Here is a 24,219-nt window from a genome sequence, read left to right on the forward strand (position 1 = left end):
GGGGGGGGGGGGTAATCAGTGACGTGTCTCTGTTATTGGGCATTTAATTTACTCATGCACACACAGCTGTAAATACAGAAATAATTTCCCTGTCATCGTTTTGGCGCCCCCTCCAGCGCTCCTGTGCGCCGCGTACAGCGCATACCCACTTTTTGCGCCACAGAGTGACCCTGGAAGAGAAAATGAAAGCGATGAGAAGCAGTGAGCAAGTCTGGGAGGAAGACACTGTTCCACCCCGCGAAACACAAAAATGTTCATAGGTTTGTCAGACAGAATGTACAGGTCTAAACCTTTTTGCTGGATTAGGTGGATAGCCTTTTGGATTTGGCAAACCCTGCGCCGAATATGGTCGCGTTTTCCGGCTGTCGGCTTCCTGAAAAGAGCAGCTTTGTTTGGGGAGAGGAGCGAGGAGCGGCAGCCTGGCCCCGGCGTGGCTGAGGAAGAGTTTTTCTGTGACTATGACTCAACCTGGGAGGCTGAGGAGAGTCAGGAGGAGCCCCGGCCAGTCAGGAGGAGCTCGGCTTCAACGAGTTACAGCATACAGGTGAGGAAAAGCAACAAACACGAGACACGGTGTCACTGCAGGCCCCACTTCCGGTTTGGTTTCTAAGACTCCTAAAGACAACTTTGCCAAGTCTTGTTTCTAAAATGACTGTAATGTGTTTCCTTCTGCAGTACAAGTTCAGCAGATTTAAGAATGCTGCTAGAGACATGCATAACTACAGGCATGACTATCCAGTGAGTCAAACACACACACAGCTGATTTCCATCTGGAAACCATAAACATGTTGCCTAATTTCTATAACATTTTCATTGTTTTCCACAGAAGTCAAAACATAATCAAAGCTGGGAACAACAATCACGTGTATGTACTGACGCCGTGCTTTAAAAGTGACTTGTGTATTTTTTAATCACATTAAAGTTGCATTATTCTTCTCTTCAATAGGATGACATGCCCAACTTAAAGTTCTACCTTGGAGAGCAGAGGTGTTTACCGGACGGTAGGTCTGCTGCTGACACTCTGGATGATGTGCATGACTGAAAGGGACGAGGATTGTACAACTGATAACTCTTTTACAAAGAAATGTCAAACTGCACAGCTAAACACCACATGGGTCATTTACTTCTGATAACTTGCATTTGTTGTCAGGTGTCTACATATCTGAAATCCACAATAATTGGAGGGGAGATTATTACAAACTAGAAACTGTGCACACCTATATTCAGTGGTAAGCTACTCTTTGATTCCGACTGTTAAGTCAAATATTTGGTTGTGATTTGTAATGAAAGTTTTCCTTCCAAGGTTGTTTCCTCTGCAAGAACCGGGGATGAACTCTCGGGCCAGCACACTGACAAAACAGGAAATTGCGGTAACCTGGTGAAAGAGAGCAGGTCAGTTTTTGAATGAGCCTGACTTTTTCCAGTTCTCACTGAAGTTCTGCGTTTCCTTCAGGATTTTCGCCGAAGCGACCTGGCGAAGGAAAATCTGCTGAAGTCGTACAAGCTCATGTTGGATTTCTACGGCATTGAGTTGGAAGATGAGACAACAGGAGCGGTGAGGAGATCAGCGAGGTGGGAGGAAAGATTTGAGAACCTTAACAGGTAAATGATCTGCATTGTAAGAAAACTGTTTAATAAAAGTGGGAGAAAACAAAAAAAACTCCAAGCAATCTTTTTAAATGTGGCTATTTTGCAGACGCACACATAACAATCTGCGCATCACCCGCATCCTGAAGTGCCTGGGAACCCTGGGGTACCCTCACTACCAAGCCCCTCTGGTCCAGTTCTTCCTCGAACAGACTCTCGTCCACAGACAACTTCCAGATGTCAAGGAAAGCGTCCTCAGCTACTTCATGTTTGCCGTCCTCGATAGGAGCGAGCGCAGGAAGCTTGTGGAGTTTGCCTACATGAACTACACTCCTAAAGAGGAGTTTGTGTGGTGCCCAAAGAAAATCCAGAGGGTGTGGTCTCGGATGCAAGTCGAAGCGCCTGCTGCTGAGTCTGATGGTGATGCTGAAGCCGGAGAAAACAAGCGCGAGGAACTGACTGATAAAACTAGCTTTGGAGGAGTCGTGCAAAGTTATCCTGCATGTAGAGCATTCAGCGAAGAAGTTTAGATGCTAGCTTTACTGACCTGCACACAATAAATGAGCGAATGTTTCTGTAGTTCTTCGTTTTACTACATATTTGGGATGTTTAGTTTATAACCTCATGTTCTTTACACTGTCCCAGAGGTGCATGGTGTGGCACAGACACCAGACACATGAACTGTCTGAACTGCTCACCAAGGATTGTCATTAATAAGCTGTACTGTTTCTAAACTTTACTCTTTATGAAGTTCGTGTTTGTTTTGATTATTCAGATACTTTTTAATCCAAGACCTGTCGTGCATTTTTTCCTTTTAAAAATAAGATTGCATACTCTAATTGGATTTGACTTTTTTGTTTTTGCTAAGTTTCTGCATCACTATGTTGCATTTTCTGTTTGATCCCAGAGAAAGATGCATTTTACACACAGCCATCTGTGAGTGGTACTGATTTAAACACTTCTGACGGCCGTGGATTATTATAAAGAATTTGACATCTTTAGGGTGATGAGTTTTTGCAGAATTAAATTGTTTCCAACCTTTCTGCTCATTTCCCTGACTTCTCGTAGCTCTTGTGAGGGCACACGGGCATCAAACTGTGCTCATAATGCTGCCTAACTAAACTTAAATATTAAAAAGTATAAGCTGCGATACCAAAAGTTATTAAATATAATGTTCATCACTGTAACGGGTACATGTCACTGTCAGCTGACTCCATACAACCGCTTGTGTTAACCAAAGTAAAACAAAACAAAAACAACACAAACTTCAATAAACAGGTTTAATCAGTTTAGCTGAAACAAAATCCGGACATTTCATTACCACAAAGTATGTCTGGGGTGTATACTGTCCATAGAAGTCTTTTAGTTCAAAGTTGCTCAGCACGGACTCAGTTGTGTGTTTCAACCGTCCCATTATCCACCTCAGATATATGGCTTTTATTTGTTCCACATAGAAAAGTATGATTAAAAACGTCAGTATCTACACAAATATGTTCATATTTACATGTTGTAAATGGAGCTGTTTTCAGTGACATTATTTTCTTTAAAAATGTTTCAACAAGAGAATGGTACGTGTATCAGGACTCGGCAGCCTGCTCGTGTATCGTACAGAAGCAACTTAAGTGGACTTTTTTTTTCTCTCCTTAAAGGTGATGAAACAAACAGAAATGTTAAAGTGACAAAAGATGAACATCTAATGCTTCGAATCCTTTTATCCTAGAAGGAAAAACAAAATGTTGAAACTTAACAAAATACTGTTCATCCACATGTAAGGTGATATCTGACTGGGTGGAGGTTTAAGAACAATAAAAAGTGAGATCTATAAACCCGAGACTAGGAGGTGCCCTTGTCAGTGTCTGCACTCTTGGCTTTCTCCTTGGACGAATCATGTTTGTGTCTTTTCTCCTCTTTCTTTTCTCTGCTTCTGCTCCTTTCCCGACGATCTCGGTCTCGGTCTCTGTCCCGATCTCTCTCTCTCTCCCTTTCCCTGTCCCGATCTCGTTCTCTGTCTCGGTCCTTGTCTCTGTCCCTTCCGCGATCTTTCCCACGATCCCGATCTCTGCTCCTGGATCGATCTCGCTTTCTGTCCCGCTCACGGTCTCTGTCCCGGTTTCGTGCCCTGTCCCGATCGTGGTCTCTCCGATCAGAGTCCCTACCTCGGTCTCTGTCACTCTCTCTCTCCCGGTCTCCCTCTCTCTCCCTGTCTCGGTTTCTGTTACCCTCTCTCTCCTTGTCTCGGTCACCCTCTCTGTCCCTGTCTCGGTTTCTGTCTCCGTCTCGCTCCTTGTCTCGATTCCTGTCTCCGTCTCGCTCCTTGTCTCGATTCCTGTCTCCCTCTCGCTCCTTGTCTCGATTCCTGTCTCCCTCTCGCTCCTTGTCTCGATTCCTGTCTCCCTCTCGCTCCTTGTCTCGGTTTCTATCGCTCTCTCGCTCCCTGTCTCTGTCTCTCCTTTTTTCAGAGTCTTGATCTTTGTGTCGCTCTCCCTCGGTCTCCTTGTGTTTCTCGCTGTCCCTCCCTCTGCTGCGGTCCCTTTCTCTGCCACGTTCCTGTTCCCGGTCTCGGTCTCTTTCTCTGCCTCTGTCCCACTCGTGCTCTCGGCTCCAGCGCTTTCCCGGTCCCCTGTCCCATGACGACCGGCCTCCGTGTGGTCCTTCCTTCTCTCTTTCCCTCCGTCGGTCCTCAGAAAGTTCTCTCTGTCTCTCCTCAGAGGACTGTGAGGAGCCAGGACCGAGTTCTCGGTGTCCCACGTCGAAGCGACTCAAACGCTCTCCGCTGCGAGGCTCTATCTCTTCACGGGTGGTGCTGCTCCTCCTCCTCATTTCAGGGGAATGGCGGCGCCAGTGGTCTTCTCTGTGCATGTCTGGGCTGTGGGTTTCATGGCGACCTGGATGACCATGCAGTTCATCTGCAGGGGTCGGCAGCAGTGGCACGCTGTGGCGAATGAGTCTAGGCTCATCTGAATGCCAATCAAAGCGATACCGTTCTGAATGCTGAGAAAGGTGGGGTCTATTATCCTGAGCTGGGGGACCTCGATGCTCATCAAAAGACCCTCTGTGTACTGGTGAAGATGGTCGCTCAGAGCTCCCATATTGGCTAAGCGGCCTAAAGTGCTGTCCACTTAATTCGCCAATGGGAGGCGGGCCTCTTCTGTCCTCATACTGGTTAGATGGAGGTGCTCGGTAAGGAGGGCCTGGCAGAGGACCCTGATTGTCTTTTAAAATGTGGTGGGCAGTTGGATTCTGGTCCACATTTGGATTGAACGAGTTATTGGGGATGTCTTTGTGATAATGCTGCTCACCATACTGGGCTGGTGGGGGACCCCGGGGCCCTGGGAAGATGCTTGAAGGCGGGAGTCTGTTATCGAAGTGTCTTGGTGGGGGTGCTGTGAAAGGCGGAGGTGGCGGTCTGTTCGCAGAGAAATTAAAAGGAGGTGGACCAGGCAATCTCGGTGGAGGGAGGTTGTTCTGTTCAAATGAAAGAGGCGGGGGCAGGCCAGGAGGGGGGGCTTGCTGTCCAATGTGCTGAGGGACAATAGAGGGGTCAAACATTTGTGGTGGGGGCCCTCTTTGAGCAACTGGAGGGAATGATGGTGGTGGTCCTCTGAGTGGCATAATATTCTGTGGCGGTGGTCCAGGAAGTGGCTGCTGTGTTGGTGGCCGGGTGCTTGCCCACTGGTTCTGGTAGGGAGGGTACGAGGACGAAGGTGGGCCATAATGTTGACTGCTGTCACCTTGCAAGGGCAGAGCGCCACGTACAGGGAGAGAAACATGGATTGGAGGGGGGCATTGCATAGAAGGGGGACCTGACATTGGAGGAGGACCCTGCATGGGTGGCAGCATGGATGCAGGTGGTGGCCTCATAATCAAGTTCTGTCCCTGCATGGGATGGGATGCAGTGAAGCCGGACGGGGGTGGAATGTCAGCGGGAGGTCTGTACTCGTTCTCAAAGCTTGGAGATGACATGTGATGTGTCGTGTGACGTGCGTGAGCGTCAGCTGCTGTGCTCTGAGTGAGTACCGGGATTGTAGAAGCCATTGTGAATGAGTCTCTAGATTCTCTGTAATAACTTGTAGATGGTGCATCTTGGCTATTTTCATCATACTCTGAGTCTTCAGCAGGTTTTAAAATACTAGCAGCATTGGGCCAAAGGCTGTACTTGTCCACTTCTGCTTCCTCCTTATCTCGCTCTTCCTTAGTTGTAACGTTTTTGTTATCCATGTAGTTGGCTTCCAAATCAGGTTCCAACTCCTCTCCTAATAAAGGAATTGACACCACCTCGTTGTCTGATGGCATGAAAGGTAGAGTCTCAGTTTCCTCTTCCTCGTGAGGCAATGAAGTTTCTTTGACTTGAGAAGAATCAACACGTTCTTCTGTATTAGGCCGCTCTGACTCTTGTGCCACAGGCTGCGAGAGAGGAACAGGATCAGTCACAGGAGCAGACGACTCCTCTTTGTCCTCAGGCTCATCGGATGGTTGCTTTTCACCGACAGATTGTTGAAGATCCCTGCTCTGTCTTGGATCTCTCTTCTGGTTGATCAGGGGGCCAGCTGATGATGACTTGACCAGTTCTTCAACCTTCTTGCCGAGCTGAAGCAGCTGACTGTTGACCAAAAGCGACGTGATAGGCTGAGCTGCAACTGTTTGTGGAAGCGTCAAAGAGGCCGTGGACGACGTTTGCTGTTCTAATTGTTTCTGCAGTGCCTGCTCTCCAATTCTTTTGAGGTTTTCCAGGATCTGTTGTGGATTAGTTGCACTTTCATTTACAGGTTTAGCTTGATCTGGTGCCAAGGGTTTAACCTCATCAAAAATGGAGTCATCCTCTGGGTCGTATGCCACATCATCAGTTTCACTGCCCACCACCTCAGGTTGTTTAGAGACCTCTGGTTGGACCAAAGCCTCAACAGGCTTCTTGGCCACATTATAGCCCCTACTGGGGTCATACTCCTCTTCTGGGTCATATGGTCGGTCATCTTCATCCTCCTCCACTGGCTTCTCCTTCGGATTTTGTGTAAACTGGCGCACAATGGGGTCTAACATTGTAGCAGGGGTGGGGAGCTCTCCAGGTTGATCGGAAGGAGAGTTCGACGCCTCCGAGTCATGTTTTTTGCTCTTAAAGAGCGTGTTGAGAATGGTCTGGAGAGGACTGGCGGCTGCTACAGAGGCAGCAACAGAGCTGGACACAGATGGAGAATCCTTGGTGGAAGTAGCAAATGAAGCTGCAGCTTTAACAGATGACAGCAGAGAAAGAACTGATGAAGCAGTCGCGGTGCTACTGGGAGTCTCAGAAGAGCCAGTTGGAGGTGATCCAGGGGGAGTTGTGCTGAAGGGGATTTCAAGACACTGCCGTGTGCTCTTGTCTACTTTCACTGTGGAGGACGGTTTTGAGAGTCCAGTTTCGTCTGCTTCTTTGATTTGAGTCTTGGCTCGTTTCTCCTCAGGTTCAAGCAGCACACCAGCACGTTTTCTGTCCTTCTGACAAATCAGCAACCCTAGGAGGAGGTTGGGACGAGCTGGCTCGAGCCCTGTAATAAAAAACAAAACAAAACAGAGGAATCAAAAAAAACAAAAGTATCATTTTTCTCCTAATGAAATCAAAATAAACAAAGTACAAAAACACAAAAAATGTATTGAGGGCATTGAAACTTAAAGAAATGGAGTAGGCAACAATTCAGCTGTTGTTAAACCTGCTGACAGTCATTAGTAGGTTTTTAATGTTGAAATAGTTTTTGCAGATGTGGTCCTCAATGCAACCAGTTAACTGGTGTTAGTCAAAATTGTATGACTATTATTTAACTTTTCCATAGGTATGTAATTACATATTCCTTTAAATTTATTTGATTTGATCAAAAATCCAAATCTTGAACTTGTGTTATTATTTCACAATTTATTCACACAGAAAAATTCAGTATTATTAACTGATCTTTCTGCTTAAGATGAATTTGCTCTTTGGAAGATATATTTAAAAACATCTGAACTCCTTTTAGTAGGTTGCAGCAGGTTTTGAGCGAAAGCCTAATGGGGAAAAAAAAGACTCACAGCTTGCACTATAGCAATTTATTTATCCTTCATGTATTGATTGGTCATTTCAAGGCGACTCTTAACAAACAACGGACTGAAACTGGCCTAAAAAGGCACCGACCTGCAGTGCAAACGTCTTTATTTGAAATGTGCTATACGAAGTCAATTCACAGAAGAAAACAGAAGCTGTTACAAGAAGTGTGAGTGCCCCCTACAGTAAGAAACACACTTTATTCTTTAGAAAATGTGCATTAAATATCCGTCTGTGCATACTGCTTACCATTTATAATTAACCTGTAAATTATGCATTGTTTATTACCAACCTGAAAATGACATGCTATCTTTACTTACAGTTTGTTAATATGTAAAATGTTTAAATTCTGCCATCTACTGCACTACTCTGGGTCCATACTGTCTTTATTGGCTCTCTTTACTGTTACAAACTTTTTTTTAAGAAGCTTGTTTTAAGTTTCATTTTTATTCTTCTGCTTTAATTTTATTCTTGCTTTTTAATCTTTATACTGCACACGCTTTTTAAAAATTCTCAAGTAAAGAGACAAAAAAATAACATGACTAGAAATCATTTCCAAACAAATTGCACCCTTGACTAGATTACACTCCCTTCTTAGCGCTTACCTGGTCCATCAAACGGTAATAGTTTTGAAGGTAAGGGATCCTTTGAGCCCAGTGGGATGAGATAAAGGTCTTTGATCCGGCGGTTGTTGTTGGCCACCACGCCAAATCTCTTTCTGCTGCTGAAGTAAGAAAAGAGAGAGACATATGCTACCTCTTCCTCCTCTGTGGCCGGGTGGAAACGGATCAGACAAAGCTCCTGTAAATAAGAGGGGGGGGAGGACGACAGTTAGGCACTACAAAGTATTTAACATGAAAAATTTAGCCCTTCTACAAGTCAACCTGTGTGTTTACAAACCTTGGAGAGTGAAGTTTTTAGCTTCCCAACATAGTCCCATACGGTGTTTGGAGATATCCGACCTCCCACATGAATGGTGTCTGGCAAATCCTGCATAAAATTTACAAAGATGTTAATTACAAACTCAGAAACTGTAAAAGTAATCGACAACCCTTTAAAAGCTTTGGCAAATACCTCTTTAAGGTGTTCAAAGGATCCTGAAACCAAGTAAGCCTTGGTCGCAAATTTAGCGACTGAATGCATGTTGACAAATCCTTTCCATATTGTTTCCTGACCGTGGAGGAAGATTGCAGTTTCCCCCTCAAGAGGAGGCTCTGATGTACTGTAAAACCAAAAGCATGTTTCTTTTAGACAAGTTTAAGATGTTGTTTTATTTACAAAGCTTTTCCCATTTATTGTAAGACAATATTGCTGATCTTAGCATGCATTTTGCTAACACACTAATATCAAGAGGAATGTTGCAGAGACGGTATTTCTTAATAAGAGGAAAAGCTCAATGAGATTTAGCACCTTTTTGTTGAAGATTTGGCCACAGCCACTGATGGTGGTGCAGCTGGGGGCATTGGTAGGAGCACTTTCGCTCCTACCTCCACGGGAGCAGTTACAGGAGCTGGCAGCAGCGGCTCTGCTGGACTGGCGTTCGGTTTCTCTGGGGCTGTCTGGGCAACACTGGCACCAGATGTGTGCCTGGCCATGCGGGGGTCTCTGCGAGTGATGCTTACAGAGGAAACGGTGGGGCTGACAAGTACAGGGGTCTGAGCCGGAGGTGCCAAGATGCTGGGTTCCCCCTGACAGGGCTGTAGTTGGGATTCAGGAAGAGACAGCTCCATGCTGGACTGACATGGCGGAGGGACTGAATGCTGGTATGTCACAGCGTCTTGGTGAGGGTAGGCTGAGGGCCCCTGTTGACTGACAGGAGACACGTCCCCTGGCCTGGACGAAACAGACTCCTGCCTGGGTGGCTTAGAGTCAGGCTTTTTAGTGAGTCTGGCTTTTTTGGCTGCGGGCTCATCTTCTGCTTTTTGCCCTAGAAAGCAAGATTTTAAGACATCATTATGATTCTATATATCATACATTTGACCCAAAAGCAGCTTTACTTTCAAATCTTCAAGTAAAGATTTTTTTACCTGTGCATATTTTACAGTTCAGGTCAAACAGATGGGTCTTGTGCTGAGAGGTGGTGTCTTTGAGCATGCTGCTGAAAACATCCACCACACTGCTGCTACTGCTTCCTTCAACTGCAGAGGACGGAGCTGAAGCTGAAGGAGTGGAGCCAGACTCATCTTGGTCCTGAGGACACGTCCGAAAGATTTCAGGTCAAGCTTCTGATGAAGTTGAACCGATGACAATCGCTCATGCAACAATTAAAACACCCATATCAATCACATACACATGGCTGCATTTTTATCTGCGAGAGTGAGCTAAAGACAGAATTTGTGCAGGAAAGGACAGCGGGCTAAGTTACATTAGTTGTCAAACCTTATCAACTTTCCTAGTTCTGTCTGTCTGAGCACAAGCATCATGCAAGATGAAAATAAGGCTTGCCCCCACTTACTGAAGCAGAACCCAAGTGAGAAGACGAAGCGGTGGTAGAAATACATACATCTGGATCAGATGATGGTGGAGCATCTTCCATATCTACGCTGTGGGAGCCATGCCTGTTTCTGAGCTTGGACTGCCCTGAATGGGACCTTGAACTGGCAGACTGACCCTGCATATGAAAACCAGATCACAAATGCACTTTAATGCTCTAAAACATACATTGTTTTTAATGATCATAAAAGCTCCACAGTTAGTCCTTGGTTACATCACGTTACAACAGATGTTTGGCCAAAAGTACGCAAGTTTTACCCCGGTTGTATCAGACTTTCTCCACTCCGACATCTCTTTAGAAAGCAGCTCTTCAGCACTCAGTCGCACCAGTCTGAAGGGAGTAACATCTCCACCGATCACCCTGTAGAACAAGCCCTGCAACAAACATCCCCAAAACGACGAATGAAACTCACAACACCAAAGCTTTTTAACACTCTGAGCACTGCTTCTGCAGGATCTATCTGCGTTGACCTAAAAGAGGCTCACTTTGTTTTTCGGATCTTTCAGGTTGAACATGAGGGTCCTGTATTTGTTCTTGTACTTGCTGTCGGTGCTCAGGCACAGGTTAAACATCTCCTTCTCAATAGCAAATGCAAGTCGTCCCACTTCACTCTCTGTCATTTTGAGATCGTCGCTGTCACTCACCCTGGTGGAGGGAAATACAGATATTTGTTTGACAAATGGTCATCAGTGTACTTCGTGTACCCCCCCTGCCCCCCCAAAATAAATAAAATAGAATAAAAAAGGATTAGGAGTTAAGAGAAAGTGAGTTACCTCTTAAAGAGGATGTCTGTCAGTGAGCGGCGGATGTTCTTTCTCATTTGGTGGTTGGGTGGGGGCCGCATAGGAGAAACAGAGGGCGCTGAAGTGGATGGATGTGCTGCTCTGGAAGATGAGGAATGGCTGGAGGGAGCTGAAGACACAGGAGATGGCAGGACTCTTGAGGATGAATTCGACTTGCTTTCTGCATCTTTTGGTTGGGGCTGCTTCTTAGGAATGGTGAAGTTGGACTTGGTGACTCTGAGCGCTCCTGTGACGTGAATCGGACCAGGGGGGAACGGAGACGGGGCCGGCACCGAGCCTGGTTTCTTGGACTTCGCTGCAGTTTTAGTCGGGCTCGAGGCGAGCTTCTTGGTTGCCTTTGAGCTACCAGCTTGATGGGAAGACTTCTTGCTCTTAGAAGAAACCTTCTCAGCTTTAGTTGGAGGGGACTTCTTTTTCCTTTTGCTCGGGGTTTCAGACGCTGAAGAGGATTTCTCTGGAGATGGAGTTTGCTCTTTCTCATTCGGCTTTTCTTCTTTGGGAGGAGCTGGAAATCAAGAACAAAACCCAATATTTTAAAAATATTGGCATATCTTTCCAAATATTTTCTAAGCTTAGCTATGAAACAATTACTTTATTCAGCTGACAAATCACAAATCAGGAAATTTAATCATTTGGTACATATTTTAAACTAGACAAAACACAAAAAAGACAGAAAAAACAATTGTTAAAAATATTAGACATAACTCCTTTTAGGGCAGAAGCAATAGCAAATTAATTCTGAAAGCATTTCAAAAATTAAAAAAGGAAAAGCTGACGACAAAGAAGAAACAAAGACCCCCTTTATTTTGTGGCAATGGCAGCAGGTACATTGTGCTGTTAATTAAAGATTTTATAAAAAAAAACAATGTCCAATATCAGCTGCAATTATAATCTTTAAAAAGAGCTTCAGTTTCCTCCTGATTTAAGTTTTCTGTTAAACTTAAATCCAAATACAGAACAAGGAACTGATTGGACTGCTTATATAAGCTCCAACAGAAAACCTGCCAGCAACTAGTGAAATGAAAACTCTTAATTTAACTACGAACGTTGTAATTGTACATTACGCAACACAAAACTCTTCAATCATTTCTGCATGTTGTTGCATCACCTGCTTCTGGGTCAAAAATGGAGAAGTAGATCAATATGTAAAATGTAATTTGGGATTATTTAAAACAAGAACTGAATAATTCAAGTGGAAATTTTGTCTGATCCAGCAACAAAAACACAACTTAAAATCTGAATGTCACCATCAAAAGCAACCTGCCCAAGGTCACATTCATGGAGAAGTCATTTAAATTGTGCAAACACTCAGAGATGTGTTTAGTTAGGTTTCTCCAACATTCACACTGAAAAAAAAAAAAAAAGTCATTTTGAACCATCTCTCTGTCCTTCCAGCTGCTGTTTGACAAACATCTGATGTAGTTGTCAATCATATCAGGTGGTACTTTACAGCCGCCCTAAACCCACTCCACACTGAAAATCCACAAATGTACAACGCAAATTTAAACTCAACCGTTTTCAGTGTCTACTTCATTATAACACACAAGACAGCACCAAAACGTACCAATAAATTGATACTTTGCTGTCCGCTAACACAACTTTCAGTAAACCTGCTGAGCTGTCAACATACGTTTACATAACATCTGCTGCAGCTGTTCCTACCCTCAGAAATACTTTGATGAGCATTTTGTATTAAGAGTTAAGATAAAATTCAACCATCCCAATTTTCATTATCATTCCCCCTTCTTATCCATCAACTCGTCAAAAGCAAAACTGCGGAGAACAGCGGCAAGGCTTGGTTTCCCCTTCTTCTCCGTCTGGGTGCTCTTCAGTCTTCCATCTCCTGCTGAAGCTTTCTGAACTTCACAGCTTCCCTCCTGGGTCTCGTCTTCACAGAAGTGACCTTTTCTTCTCCGGCTCCCCTTAGGGACACCTCTTCGGGATATCCATCGTGTGTAGATTAAATAGTTGTAAATGCTTGTTTCTCAGCCGAGCCGGTCAGGGTATCCAACAGCATGCCAACACTGTTCACATAATCAATCAATCGACGCATCCAAAAATCTGTTTTTCACCTTTTATTTTAAAGTCACTTTCTTAGAGTGATGTGTCATATTCATTCTGAATCAGAACTCAGATAACAGCATATAATGCATAAAAAGGTAAGGGCAAACATCATACTATCAGCCCAATATGAGCCAAATTCATCAACCCTTTCATTTTGGAAGACTACCGGGGCACCTACCTGTGGGAGAGGGAGGTAAGGATGTTTGAGGGAAGAGCTGAGGTAACAAACCCTGGAAGTGATGAAACTTGTGGAGGCAAATGAGGCACAGCATTTGAAAACCAAACACACACCACTTCATAAACCCGTTTCATTCTTAAAACCTACATAATTGCATTTATCCCTTCGTTTAAAAGAATCACCCACATACTTTTATTGTCTTCTATATAAGATTCCAAATGCAGCCTGAAACCTCACTAGTATTGTGTAAATGTGATTTTTGTCCCGTTTTTAAAAAAAGAAGAACGAACAAAAAAGCAGATTAGGGCGTTTACATTTACACTGTAGCATGCTCTCATCCTGAAATGCTGCATTTTCCTTCAAAACCACCCACCTAATCGTTACATTTTAGAAACCACTTGCTTAAATTTACAACTCCAGAAGCTAAAGTTTGAAATTTCAAGTTGAAATAACCAGAAGGAGCCCAGCGCGAATGCATCCTGCTTTTGCAAACTCCTCCTGAAGTCAACCAAATCATGATAAGGCTCCTTAATCAAAGAATACTCACCAAAGGTCACAACACACTTACCTGTTTCACAGCTGCCATTAACTCGTTAAGTATAAAAAGTCTTTACATGATTAAAATCATAGTTCTAGTGTAGAGATGTTTTCCTCCCAAATATATGGATTATTTCTATATGAGAGTAGCATGACAGGAACCACATATATAATGAAAAAACAACAATGTTGTTTCAACAGCAGCTCAAGACCTTCAAAGAGATACATACACTTTTTGTTTAACACTGTTGGTGACACGGGTGTAGTCTTTTCTGGTATTACTGCAATGTAATTATGGTCGCTGGACCAGGAAGCAGTAGACGGCGGGGGCGGGTGTTCCTCGGCATGCTCGTCTTCGTCGTCCTCATCCGGATCGGGAGCGAGGTCTTCCTCGCTGTCTGACGCGCTCTCCGTCGTCTTTTGCACCGTCTTCCCACCAACACCGCTCTTCTGGGTTGATGAGAACAAACAACACACATTCAGGCATTTTTGTGAGTCAGAGATTGCTCGTGTTACTAAAAACGGACACGTCTGCTAATGAGCTAACTTCAAAAATAATTGTCTTTGGTCAACTATTCTCAACCACCACCATTTGGAATTTAACTCATCCCACACCTGAAATTTTATTTGAAAACATTATTGGATGTTTAAATATCACCAGCTTAAAACGAAGTCACACAGCTGCTCGTAGAAACAGCTCAGACCTGTGCAGAAACCCAATGAATGATAACAGGTCGTCTACCTGCAGGGAAACATTGATCTTTGAAGATTAACTGTTTTCCTGCACTGTGATCCTCTACGGAAACAAAAAAGGTCACTTAAGTTATTTTATCTGAAAGGTCTTAAGCTGAAACTGAACTGGCTTTAATAACAGCATTGCACTTGAATGGAAAGGGGTATAAATTATTTAAACATTGTATATAATTACATTTTAATTTATATATAAAAACAAAACGGCACTGACCGCTGTAGTTTTTTTGTTTGTTTTGGTAGCAGAGGTAAATTGCCTTTGATTTTGCCATTAAAATTACTAATATAAACACAAAAAACAACAGCAAATAAATGCTGGAAATACTAGACACGTCACTTATTGTGTTTAAGTTTAAATACAATAAAATGAGATAGTAAGTATAGAAAAAATAATAATTCAGCAGGTCCAAGGCCAGTTATGTACAACACAAAAATTCAATAAAAAACTATGAATTTTTTATGCTCCTAATATTTACAGAATCAAAATGATTAAGACCTGCTATTACTTCCAGTGTTGTTTAATGAACACAGTCCCACATAACATTAATCTGGGCTGAGGAAAGTCAGCAATCCTCCTGGCCATTAAAAAACAAAGCTGAAAGCACAATGTACAAATATTTGCCATATTTTACCCACAAATTCCGGTTGGGCAAAATCTGCACTGTTTGGAACAGTTGGCACAAAACTCTGCTGGCGTGTGAGGGATAAAGACGCAAAATCTGCAAGTGTGTGAGAAAAAAGGACCCAACCCGACCCCCGTCGTAGTCAGGAGCCAAATCTGGCGTAATAAAGTAGGGTGATTACTGACCCAAATGCATACATGTTACTAACAGCCAATAAAAAGAGAGGGTGGGACACAGGAAATAGTGTCAGAAGAGCAGAAAGCTGCGCAGACAACAGCAGCGGCAGGCTGGTTGTCGTCCATGTTTGTTTACCCTTTTAGATCAGGAGTGTCAAACTCCAGGCCTCAGGAGCCGCTGTCCTGGAAGTTTGGGCTGTTTTCCAGCGCCAACACACCTGATTCAAATGGTTTAATCACCACCTCACCGGATAATCAACTTCTCCAGAAGAATTTCCATAAGTCATTAATTTAAATCAGCTGTTTTAAATAAAGAAATCTAAAACAAGCTGTAGCCCCATGAGGAACAGAGTTTGACACCAGTGCTTTAGTTGGTTTAACAAATACTGTAGTCTACGATCCCTCATCAGGCGCACTCGTTAGATGTGATCCTCAGTCTTTTATTCGTCATACAAAAATCTGTGTAAACCTGTGTGGTATAGGGTGTCAGGACTAAAAGTTGGGTAGTGTGTCTCAGCTTCAAGGTATGAAATTCTAAAATGTAAAAGTTAAAAACAAAAAAAAAGAAAAAACAAAATAAATACAGTACATTGTCTGTGTCACAACCCAATGAGAATAATAAAATTGAATATACAATCTTAAAAGTCAAACTCATCACAGATTTCTGGAAACAGATGTTTGCGATTAATTCTAATTTTCAAAACCAAAGATGTGAAAACATCTGTACATTTACTGGAAATAGTAGTTTCATGATCAGCATGTTTCTGTAAAACTATTGGATGTGAAAAGGAATTTCTCAGTTAAAAATATACTTTTACTATATATACTTTTTTTCAATGAATCACGCGAGGATAAACAGATTATTACAACAAGCTATGCATTTGTTTCTTTAGTGTTTAGTTTTTGTCAATTTTTGAGAAAATATTACGTTTTTTTTCTGCCTACACAGAATGTTTCTGATCAGAATTTAACAAATCCCCCTCACCTCAGGTATAGCAATTTTAGTCTTTATACGTGATTCTGGATATGATTAAATTAATTACTTTTTATAGATTACTTTATAAATAGTATATACAGTGTATCTCACAACACAGAATTAACTGTGTTGCTTATTTGAATTATCAGAAGCTGCCGACCCCAGTGGTAAAATCGGAAGTATTAAAAAAAATTAAAAAGTGAGCACTGCATTTTATTTTTTATACTTAGTCAATGTGACAAAAACCCCTTAAATCTCAAAGGTTTTCATTCGTCTCAAGACTAAGAACCCTGAAAGTTGAACACATCTTTTAAGCAAGTTTGTTCCTTTGCTATCACTGAAATAAAGATTATATAGTGCACCTGTTACCATTCACAGTGCCTGTCAAAGGTATTCACCCATTGGATGTTTTTTTTGTCGCCAAAATTTAATTATGGTCAATATAAATTAGCCTTTTAGCAAAAAAACAACAAAACACTTCTTCAATGTCAAAGTGTAATCAAATTTCTGCGAGGTGATACCAATTAAATAAACAGAAAAAAAAGTAAAATAAGTGATTGCATAAATATTCACCCATTTTACATCAGTATTTAGTACTGCAATCAGCACTGGGTCTCTGTGGATAAAGCTGTTTTCATACTCCATGAAGTCACATAGTCGGCTTCCATTCACATGATTGCGTGACGGAAATTGTGCCATTTTGTTCTCGTCGCAGCTCCGTCCGCCACCTTGCGACGCAAGGCCCGGGCCGAACTGTTTCTGACGGGGGTTAGCACCAAGTGTTGTGTGATTGGTCAGAAGTTGTTTATGTGGAAAAGCCGCTGAGCTTTAATGGAGTCATTTTGCTGCTACGGCTCCGCTGAGAAGCAGCTGGAGGCTGGTAGAAAATACAGCCGTCTTTACAACTGTTCCATCAAAACTTAGAAAGCTATGAACTTAAAAAGACCGCAGAGACACAGAGACACTCTTTGTGGCCGGGAGGAAGTGCGCCTCGGCTGGGCAGCGTAGGGACAGGTTCTCTTTGTTAGCTTATTATTGTGCACTGTCAAATTTCAAAATACCAAACAGTGTGTTCTGTCTAAGTCTGTTTGATAAACACAACTTGTCACAATAAAGGAAGCAAAAATCGGTATGAGGACAGGGGAGTTGAAAAACCGACAGGAAGAAACCCGTTTTAACGCTGTAGGAGGAGGGAGGAGCTTCCTGGGAGTTCTGAGACACATGTCTTGTGGACTATGAAAGGTGGGTGCAAAAGCAAACATTTTGTAACCAGGAGACCGTGAACAGACTTCTTGACTTCTTATGGAGTATGATGGAGCCTTAAGACTCAGAGTCTGAAGGTCTGTCAGGCTGGTGGGGATCAGGCATGAACAGCTCCTTTCATGTCAACAAACTCTCTGCTGGATTTCGATCTGAGCTTTAACTCAGCCACTCCAGAACATTTTGTCTTTAAATCGTTTCAGTGTCGTTCTCACTGTAAGCTTCAGGTCAGTCTCAGCCAGCTGCTAAGAAGCATCCCCATACCATGAGGGTGCCACCACCATGCTTCACAGTGGGGATGTTGAGTTTGTGGTGATGGGCAGTATTTGGTTTCTGACAAACCCAGCGCCATTTCTGATTGTCAAAAAGCTTCAATTTGGTCTCATCAGACCACAGAACTTTCTTCCATTTGACCATGGAGTCTTCCATGTGCCATTTGACAAACAAACAAACTCCAGTGGAGATTTAATCTGAGTTTTCTTCAGCAGAGTCTCTGTTTGCCACTCTCCCATAAAGCTCAGACAGGTGAAGAACCAGGACAACAGACCTGCTGAAGCCTGGACCTCCTTCAGAGAGCTCACAGGTGTCTCGGTGGTCTCTCTCACTCTTCTCCTTCTTCATGATCACTCAGTTTGTGAGGACAGCCTGCTCTTGGTAGAGTTACACACGTCCCATATTCCCTCCATCTCTTGATGGACTTAACAGAACTCCTGGGGATGTTTAGGATCTTGGAAATCCTTTTGTATCCATCTCCCGACTGATACTTTTCAATAATCTTTTCTCTGAGTTGCTTGGAGTCTTCATGATGTAGTGGTAACCAGGAATACTGATTAACCAGTGAATAGACCTTCCAGACACCTGTGTTCTTACCCTGCAATCACCTGAGACCCAGCCACTGCCCTCAGCTGATTTCCATTATTGTAGACTATTGTTATTATTGTAGACTACTAGCACCAATTGACTGGACCTCTTGAGTTAAGACAGACACTTTAACCCTTTCATGCATAGTGGACAGCTATTTAAAAGCCATTTTCTTGATTTTGTATGGGGTTTCATGTTATAACTGTGCATAAGCCACTAAGGTGCACACTAGTGCATCATGCAATATACAACCATCCACTGCAAGCGCAACAAAAGTTTCTGAAATTCAAGATGGATTTAAGAAAATAAAAATAAAATTCTTACAGTGTTTTCCCCCCACAATTTTTATTATGCCCTCAGAAATATAAAAACACTTTGGGAAAAAATCCTGACTGAAGGTATCATAATTCATGCAAGAAGGGGGCGAATATCACTTACTTTACATTACATGTTTTGTTTTTTTTTAATTAGCACTACTAATTCAGTTTTCACTGTCATTCAAAAGGAATCCCTTCTTGTTTAAAGGCACAATTTATTCTGACCATGATTGATTTATAATAGTAATAAAATGATCAATCATTCAAAAGGGTGAATACTTTCTATAGGCACTGTATCTCATCCACTGTTTAAAGAATTACCGTGAATCACTGCTTTTAGGAAACCATTTCTGGCAGTCCAGGTTACCTTTGCAGCAGACTTGTTCGTCTGGGCCTTGGCCTTGTCCTTCTGTTTGGGCTCTTTGACATCAGTGATGGACTTCATGGCAGCAGCAGCGTGTCTCAGGATACAGTCGTTTCCACAGTACACAGAGTCTGGCTGGGCGTTTTTTTCGCAGCCGGGCCCGATGCATTTGGGAAGGGAAGAGTCGTCTTCAGCCTTCTGTTTGGACTTGTCTTCTGACACTTCCACAGTTGATGTTTTCACCTCCACAACTGTAGCAACCTTCTGCATCGTGTCCGGGGGGGCTTTCTGCTCTGATGACGACTGTACCTTCATCTCCACAGCTGGGGTGGCCTTCTGGACTGCTTTGGGTTCAACTGGCTGCTGAACAGCCTGCTTCAAGTCAATGTAGAAGAAAATTAACAAATAATGGCAGATGATGTCATTCTGCAAAGAAGCCTTATGCTACAAATTGATGCAATTCATTCAATCATTAACTGAGCTGTACTGTAGTGCCTGCTTTTAACAGTTTGTGCAATAAAAATACAATGTGAAGAAAGTAGCAACTTATAAATAACTGATCTTTTCTGCCCTTAAATCATTAATTATGTCAATGATTAACTACACAGTACTGGTTGAGTGGACCGTATAAAACAAGCAGCAATTAGATAGCTGGAAACTGTTGACACGGTTTCCAGTTGCAGGGACCTACCGGCTGAAAGATCTTTATCTTCTTTTTCCCAGTTGGATTAGTAGCTTTTTCTATCCTGCCTTTGATGCCGAGATCTTCTGACCCCTTCTCTTCCATCCCACTCGCTGTAGAGGGCGGAGGTGGTGCTGCAGCTTGAACAGCTGAATTTGAATCTTCACTAGTGGCAGCTTTCTCAGCAGAAGAAGAAGTCCCAGAACCAGGAGCTTTAACTGGAGCAGCACCAGCAGCAGCTTTGGGCCTTACAACCTCTGCGCTTGCAGAGAGAATAGACGTAGCAGGCCTGACCACCAGGCTTTTCTTTGCCGTGCAGTTGGGACAGATGTAATCTTCCCCGTTTCTTTCCATCAGGCGCCCGCGAGCCTCTGTGATGCCCACACAGTCCCCATGAAACCACTCCTCGCAGCGGTCGCAGCAGATCATAAACCTGGTGAGCATTGGATGTTAAAGCCAGGACATCAAGAACCAACTTACACCTACAGAAGCTACTGACATCACACAAGAAGAACTAAGCTTATGTTTGCTGCGTTTCACGGGGAGAAGAATCTAATATGTTTATACTGTAACTACTGCGTGTTATTAATTAGCCAGCTAAGTAAATGATAAACCATCTTAAAACATACCGCTTGTTGTGTTTCTGACGACAGATGCAGTACAGCGCATTGGGGTCGTAGCCTCCATTGTCAGACTCATCCGATGATGAAGATGAGGATGAAGATGTAGAGGAGTCGTCATCATCATCATCATCATCGTCGTCGTCATCTTCTTCTGTATCAGGCTTGCTCACCTTGGCAGCAGCTTTGATCATTTTGGGCATTGTTTCCTTCTTAACAGTAGCTGTGTTCTTGTTAGCAGGAACAGGGGCTTTGACAGGGGTAGTGTTCTTTTTAGCTGCCTTCATCTTATTGATGTAAGTTCTTACGGGTCTACGATTTCCTGTCATTAGAGGTGTGTCAAGGCTGTCTTCATCAGTGTCCTTCTCCATTTTATCTTTGTCATTTTTAGCTGCAGACTGACTCTTAACTTCAGGATCTAGCTTTTCCTCAGGGACCTGCTCAGACTGAGTCTGTGCTGCATTAATGTCATCTACTTTTTCAGGCTGCGGATCATCTTGATTATCTGTGTTCTTCTCATTGTCTTCCTGTAATGAGTCCTTTTTGACATCTTCTTTACTGTCCTCTTCGTTCTCAGAGCTCCCCTCATCTTTAACAGCCAGTCTGCCAGTACTTCTTGTCTGTCTTCTTCCTTGGGTTTTCTTTTGAGTTTGCTTCCTTGTGCTACTTCTTGTTTTGCGCTCTGGAGACTCCACTTTGTCCTCTATAATCTTGGAGTCAGCACTCCCATCAAAACTGGCTTCGGAGGCAGTCTCTGCATCGGTCGGGGTTTGGGAAGGAGGATCTCCACTTTCCACACTGGGGGGAGCGCTCTTTCTTGACCCTCTTTTTGCAGTCAAGAGGAATTCCTCTAGTTTGTCGGTCCGTTTGGGCTGCCTGCCACTTCGCCGCACTGGACAGCGGTTTTCAGGACTGTCAGTCGCTGCCTCCACTGGCATCTCTCTCCCTGCAATGGTAGACCGACGGAAACCCCAAGTCTTCCTTAAGTCACTCTTGGCCTTTGAAGATTTCTCTGACCGCTTTAGCAGCTCTTTGGCCACATTCCCGCTTTCTGCCTGAAACAGATCTCTGTCCCGTGTCCTCCTCTTCAAAACCTGAGAACAATCCGTCACAACAGGCAATCATCAACATATGATTTGGCAACACCGCCACAAAACTAACAGCACTGTAACCAGGCATACAAGATTGTCAAAAAAAATATAATTTTTTTACTTGAGCTGGACATTAGCCTTATTTACCCCGTATTTTTACCCTAATTTAAACTAACTTTAAAGATTACAGACCTTGTGCCCAGTATAATCACCACAGCTTAGAAGAAATGTTCATCCAAGGTACCTGATGAGAAGCTATCCAAAGGGTCCAGAAAATTTAGATATACTTAATAACAGTTCCACACTAAAATGGGCAAAAATATATAGATAAATATTTGTACTTGTTGGTATCAATTTATTCTGAGAGCATGCAACTGCAAGACTTTTTTAAGTCAGTAAAAAATGCTGCAGCTGCTGCGAAGCGGAACAGCGCAGGAACAAATGTGATATAAATCATAAACAATTGGTGACCTACATAACTTCTTTAGGAGTTAGCTCTTTTTAGTAGAAACGGACAAGAAACTAAGTTGCCTGGCATAAATTCAAGTTAATAGTCTGTGACAAGCAAATATGTGTTTAAAGCTTTAAAGATCAATGTCCCTACCATCATTATTTCAATAATCATAAGGTTATCAAAATATATCCTGACTTTAAAGGCACAACAACTGAAATAATGACATAAAACATAAACCCACCGTTGGATGTTTTCTATAGAATTGTTTTAGATGTAGCCCCCCCAAACTATAACTTCAATGCATTTTTTGCACACTTTCCATTCAAGATGACACTCTTCTTTTTGTCTGAGCTTATAATACATGCAAGTTAGGATTTAAATTACTTTAAACACATACTGCTACCAAATGTTTCTGTGTATATAAATAATTGTTGTGACACAACAAAATGTTAGCTTGCTGTGGTATTCATGTGGCTACACATATTCCCGAGCGAAAGCCAAAAATGAAACTAAGCGGTCAACAATTCTCAGAAAATTGGTCAAAAATTAAACTTAAGGCAGGCTGGTCAAATTCAGAAAACACTTCTGTAGCAACGTACTTTGTATTTAAATTATACGAACGAGCAGACTTGCTTTTTTTCTTAAATTTAGTGCAGATAAAAAGCCGGTGTCTGTACCTGCAGTTCAGCAGCAATGGGTTATAAAGTGCAGTCTCAGATAAACTGGCATCAAATAAGGTATCATCTGGACAAGGTTGAGGAACCTGTCAAAGAAACAAAAAGAAAATAATAATTACCTGATATTACCTGAGGACTGTGCCTCAGAGAAACTGAGATGCATCTTCTAAACATACAACAAATCTCACAGAAACGCGATATTTAATAGCTACCAAACTACTTTCTAACTGTTAGAGGTTACCCAGATGAAGAAAAAAGGTGAGAAAACGATGAAAACAACTTGCTGTTTAAAATATTTGTGTGTGTGTGTGTGTGTGTGTGGGGGGGGGTTAGTTACAACTAGCAACCATAAAACCTTCGAGAATATAAACAGCAAAAGACAAACACATGACCGTCCAGTCGTGTCATACATCAGGTTATTGTTTATATTTGCTCTGCGCTGCAGGTAAAACAGGGAAATTCACCGAAAGGCTGCGAGGGGGATTGAAGAAAACGCGGTCACGACTCCGCGCCACGTGAACGAGCGGCCAACGGATACCTGAAAGGTGGGAGGGGCCAGTAACAAACTACCATTAAAACTGGAGAATAATGTCATTTTCCGGAAGTCTAAAATCGACTGGAAAAGATCATGTCCCGCATATGTCGCCTAAATGCTGACTGAGGCGTACATCTCGGTCCGGCAGGGACCGCTTGGCTGCACACGGCCTCCACACTCAGAGCAACGGTCCTGCACGCGAACTGAGCACGTGCAAATCAATATGAATAGCACGCTATCGAGCAAACCGTAACACAATAAAAATTGCTAAAATACAACACACATTTAGACCCATCTTCTCTGAGGACTGAACGATGGGCTCAAAACAACAATCTGCCGCCAAACCGTTTCACTCTTCGCTAGGTAACGCTACACTACTGCATGCGCACGCTTTTACAACCAGAGCTAATTATTTTTTAAAAAAAAGTCAACTCAGTTATTTTTATGACATTCAACACGCGATGAGAGTTTATATTAGTCGTTTTCTCGACGGTCGTAGTTTCGTCTCGTAACGTAGACGTGAACGTTGCACAGCATAAGCTTTAAGCTAACCTTGTTAGCAGCTAAGGCCACATCCATCTGCAGTTCGGTACTCGTCAAAATAATAACACAGGGCCACAAACCAACAACATTCAGAGTTTGCTCAACAAAATAGATAATCCTGGATGAATCCGAGCAGTCAAATTACGTTTTTTATTTTATTTTTTTTATCGCAGATATGCACAAATAAAACGGAGCCGCTAACGCCAGGAGCGGGCGTTATTCCGCTTCAACTCCGAAACCAGCTTCCTGACAACCTACGCAGTGCTACATACCCTGAAACGCGAGTACATCCTACAAACTTTAAATGGCGCGTAACTTGAGCATTTAATGGTTCGGATCCTACCCACCTACATGTTAAAATACTGACGACGTGCCCTCGTTTTGCTCAGTCCTCCATTTTCCGTTCCTGCTGGATCTAACTGACTGCGGCAGATGGCTGACTGATCCAGAAAATGCTTGGCGTCACAGCGCCCCCACCGGCCAGGCGGAGAACTGAGCCCACAGCGCTGAAGTTGTTCGGTCTCTGTTTGACGCTTCGCCTATATTAAAATCTGCTTGTATATAAAAATGCGTTTTTT

At 43.0% G+C, this 24,219-nt stretch overlaps 2 protein-coding genes across 7 annotated transcripts; one reads left to right on the plus strand and one right to left on the minus strand.

Moving 5' to 3' along the window:
• The first annotated feature begins 102 nt into the window (after positions 1-102).
• Positions 103-2,420, plus strand: LOC108247246 (opioid growth factor receptor-like). Its single transcript, XM_017435220.3, has 8 exons — positions 103-544; positions 676-738; positions 827-865; positions 947-1,001; positions 1,151-1,229; positions 1,304-1,370; positions 1,454-1,602; positions 1,697-2,420. Exons 1-8 carry the CDS (start codon positions 251-253, stop codon positions 2,115-2,117), a joined length of 1,167 nt encoding a protein of 388 aa, XP_017290709.1. The 5' UTR covers positions 103-250; the 3' UTR covers positions 2,118-2,420.
• A 428-nt stretch (positions 2,421-2,848) lies between these two features.
• LOC108247242 (death-inducer obliterator 1) lies at positions 2,849-24,176 on the minus strand. 6 transcript variants are annotated; one of them, XM_017435210.3, is made up of 16 exons: positions 23,993-24,176; positions 22,564-22,649; positions 20,351-21,435; positions 19,731-20,154; positions 19,043-19,414; positions 13,943-14,162; positions 10,904-11,438; positions 10,616-10,775; positions 10,388-10,504; positions 10,092-10,247; positions 9,664-9,826; positions 9,047-9,563; positions 8,711-8,858; positions 8,537-8,626; positions 8,242-8,437; positions 2,849-7,109 (listed from the first exon to the last, which is right to left on the minus strand). In XM_017435210.3, exons 3-16 carry the CDS (start codon positions 21,277-21,279, stop codon positions 3,421-3,423), a joined length of 7,716 nt encoding a protein of 2,571 aa, XP_017290699.1. In that variant the 5' UTR covers positions 21,280-21,435; positions 22,564-22,649; positions 23,993-24,176; the 3' UTR covers positions 2,849-3,420. The 6 variants fall into 6 exon arrangements, with proteins under 6 accessions (XP_017290699.1, XP_017290701.1, XP_017290702.1 ...); XM_017435212.3 differs by having other exon boundaries at positions 19,043-19,411; positions 23,989-24,176; XM_017435213.3 differs by having other exon boundaries at positions 13,943-14,159; positions 23,989-24,176.
• Positions 24,177-24,219: the final 43 nt, after the last annotated feature.

This window comes from Kryptolebias marmoratus, linkage group LG4, assembly GCF_001649575.2.
Source record: "Kryptolebias marmoratus isolate JLee-2015 linkage group LG4, ASM164957v2, whole genome shotgun sequence".
In the NCBI taxonomy this organism is placed as follows: Eukaryota; Metazoa; Chordata; class Actinopteri; order Cyprinodontiformes; family Rivulidae; genus Kryptolebias; species Kryptolebias marmoratus.

Excerpts from the sequence above, each read along its gene's own strand:
- LOC108247242 (XM_037975222.1), bottom strand. The coding sequence starts at position 21,279 with ATGCCAGTGGAGGCAGCGACTGACAGTCCTGAAAACCGCTGTCCAGTG. Across the intron at positions 20,155-20,350 it reads CGTCAGAAACACAACAAGCG|GTTTATGATCTGCTGCGACC; the intron begins GTATGTTTTAAG and ends AATGCTCACCAG. Across the intron at positions 9,564-9,663 it reads GAACTGTAAAATATGCACAG|GGCAAAAAGCAGAAGATGAG; the intron begins GTAAAAAAATCT and ends CTTGCTTTCTAG.
- LOC108247246 (XM_017435220.3), top strand. The coding sequence starts at position 251 with ATGTTCATAGGTTTGTCAGACAGAATGTACAGGTCTAAACCTTTTTGC. Across the intron at positions 1,230-1,303 it reads GTGCACACCTATATTCAGTG|GTTGTTTCCTCTGCAAGAAC; the intron begins GTAAGCTACTCT and ends TTTCCTTCCAAG. Across the intron at positions 1,603-1,696 it reads AGATTTGAGAACCTTAACAG|ACGCACACATAACAATCTGC; the intron begins GTAAATGATCTG and ends GCTATTTTGCAG.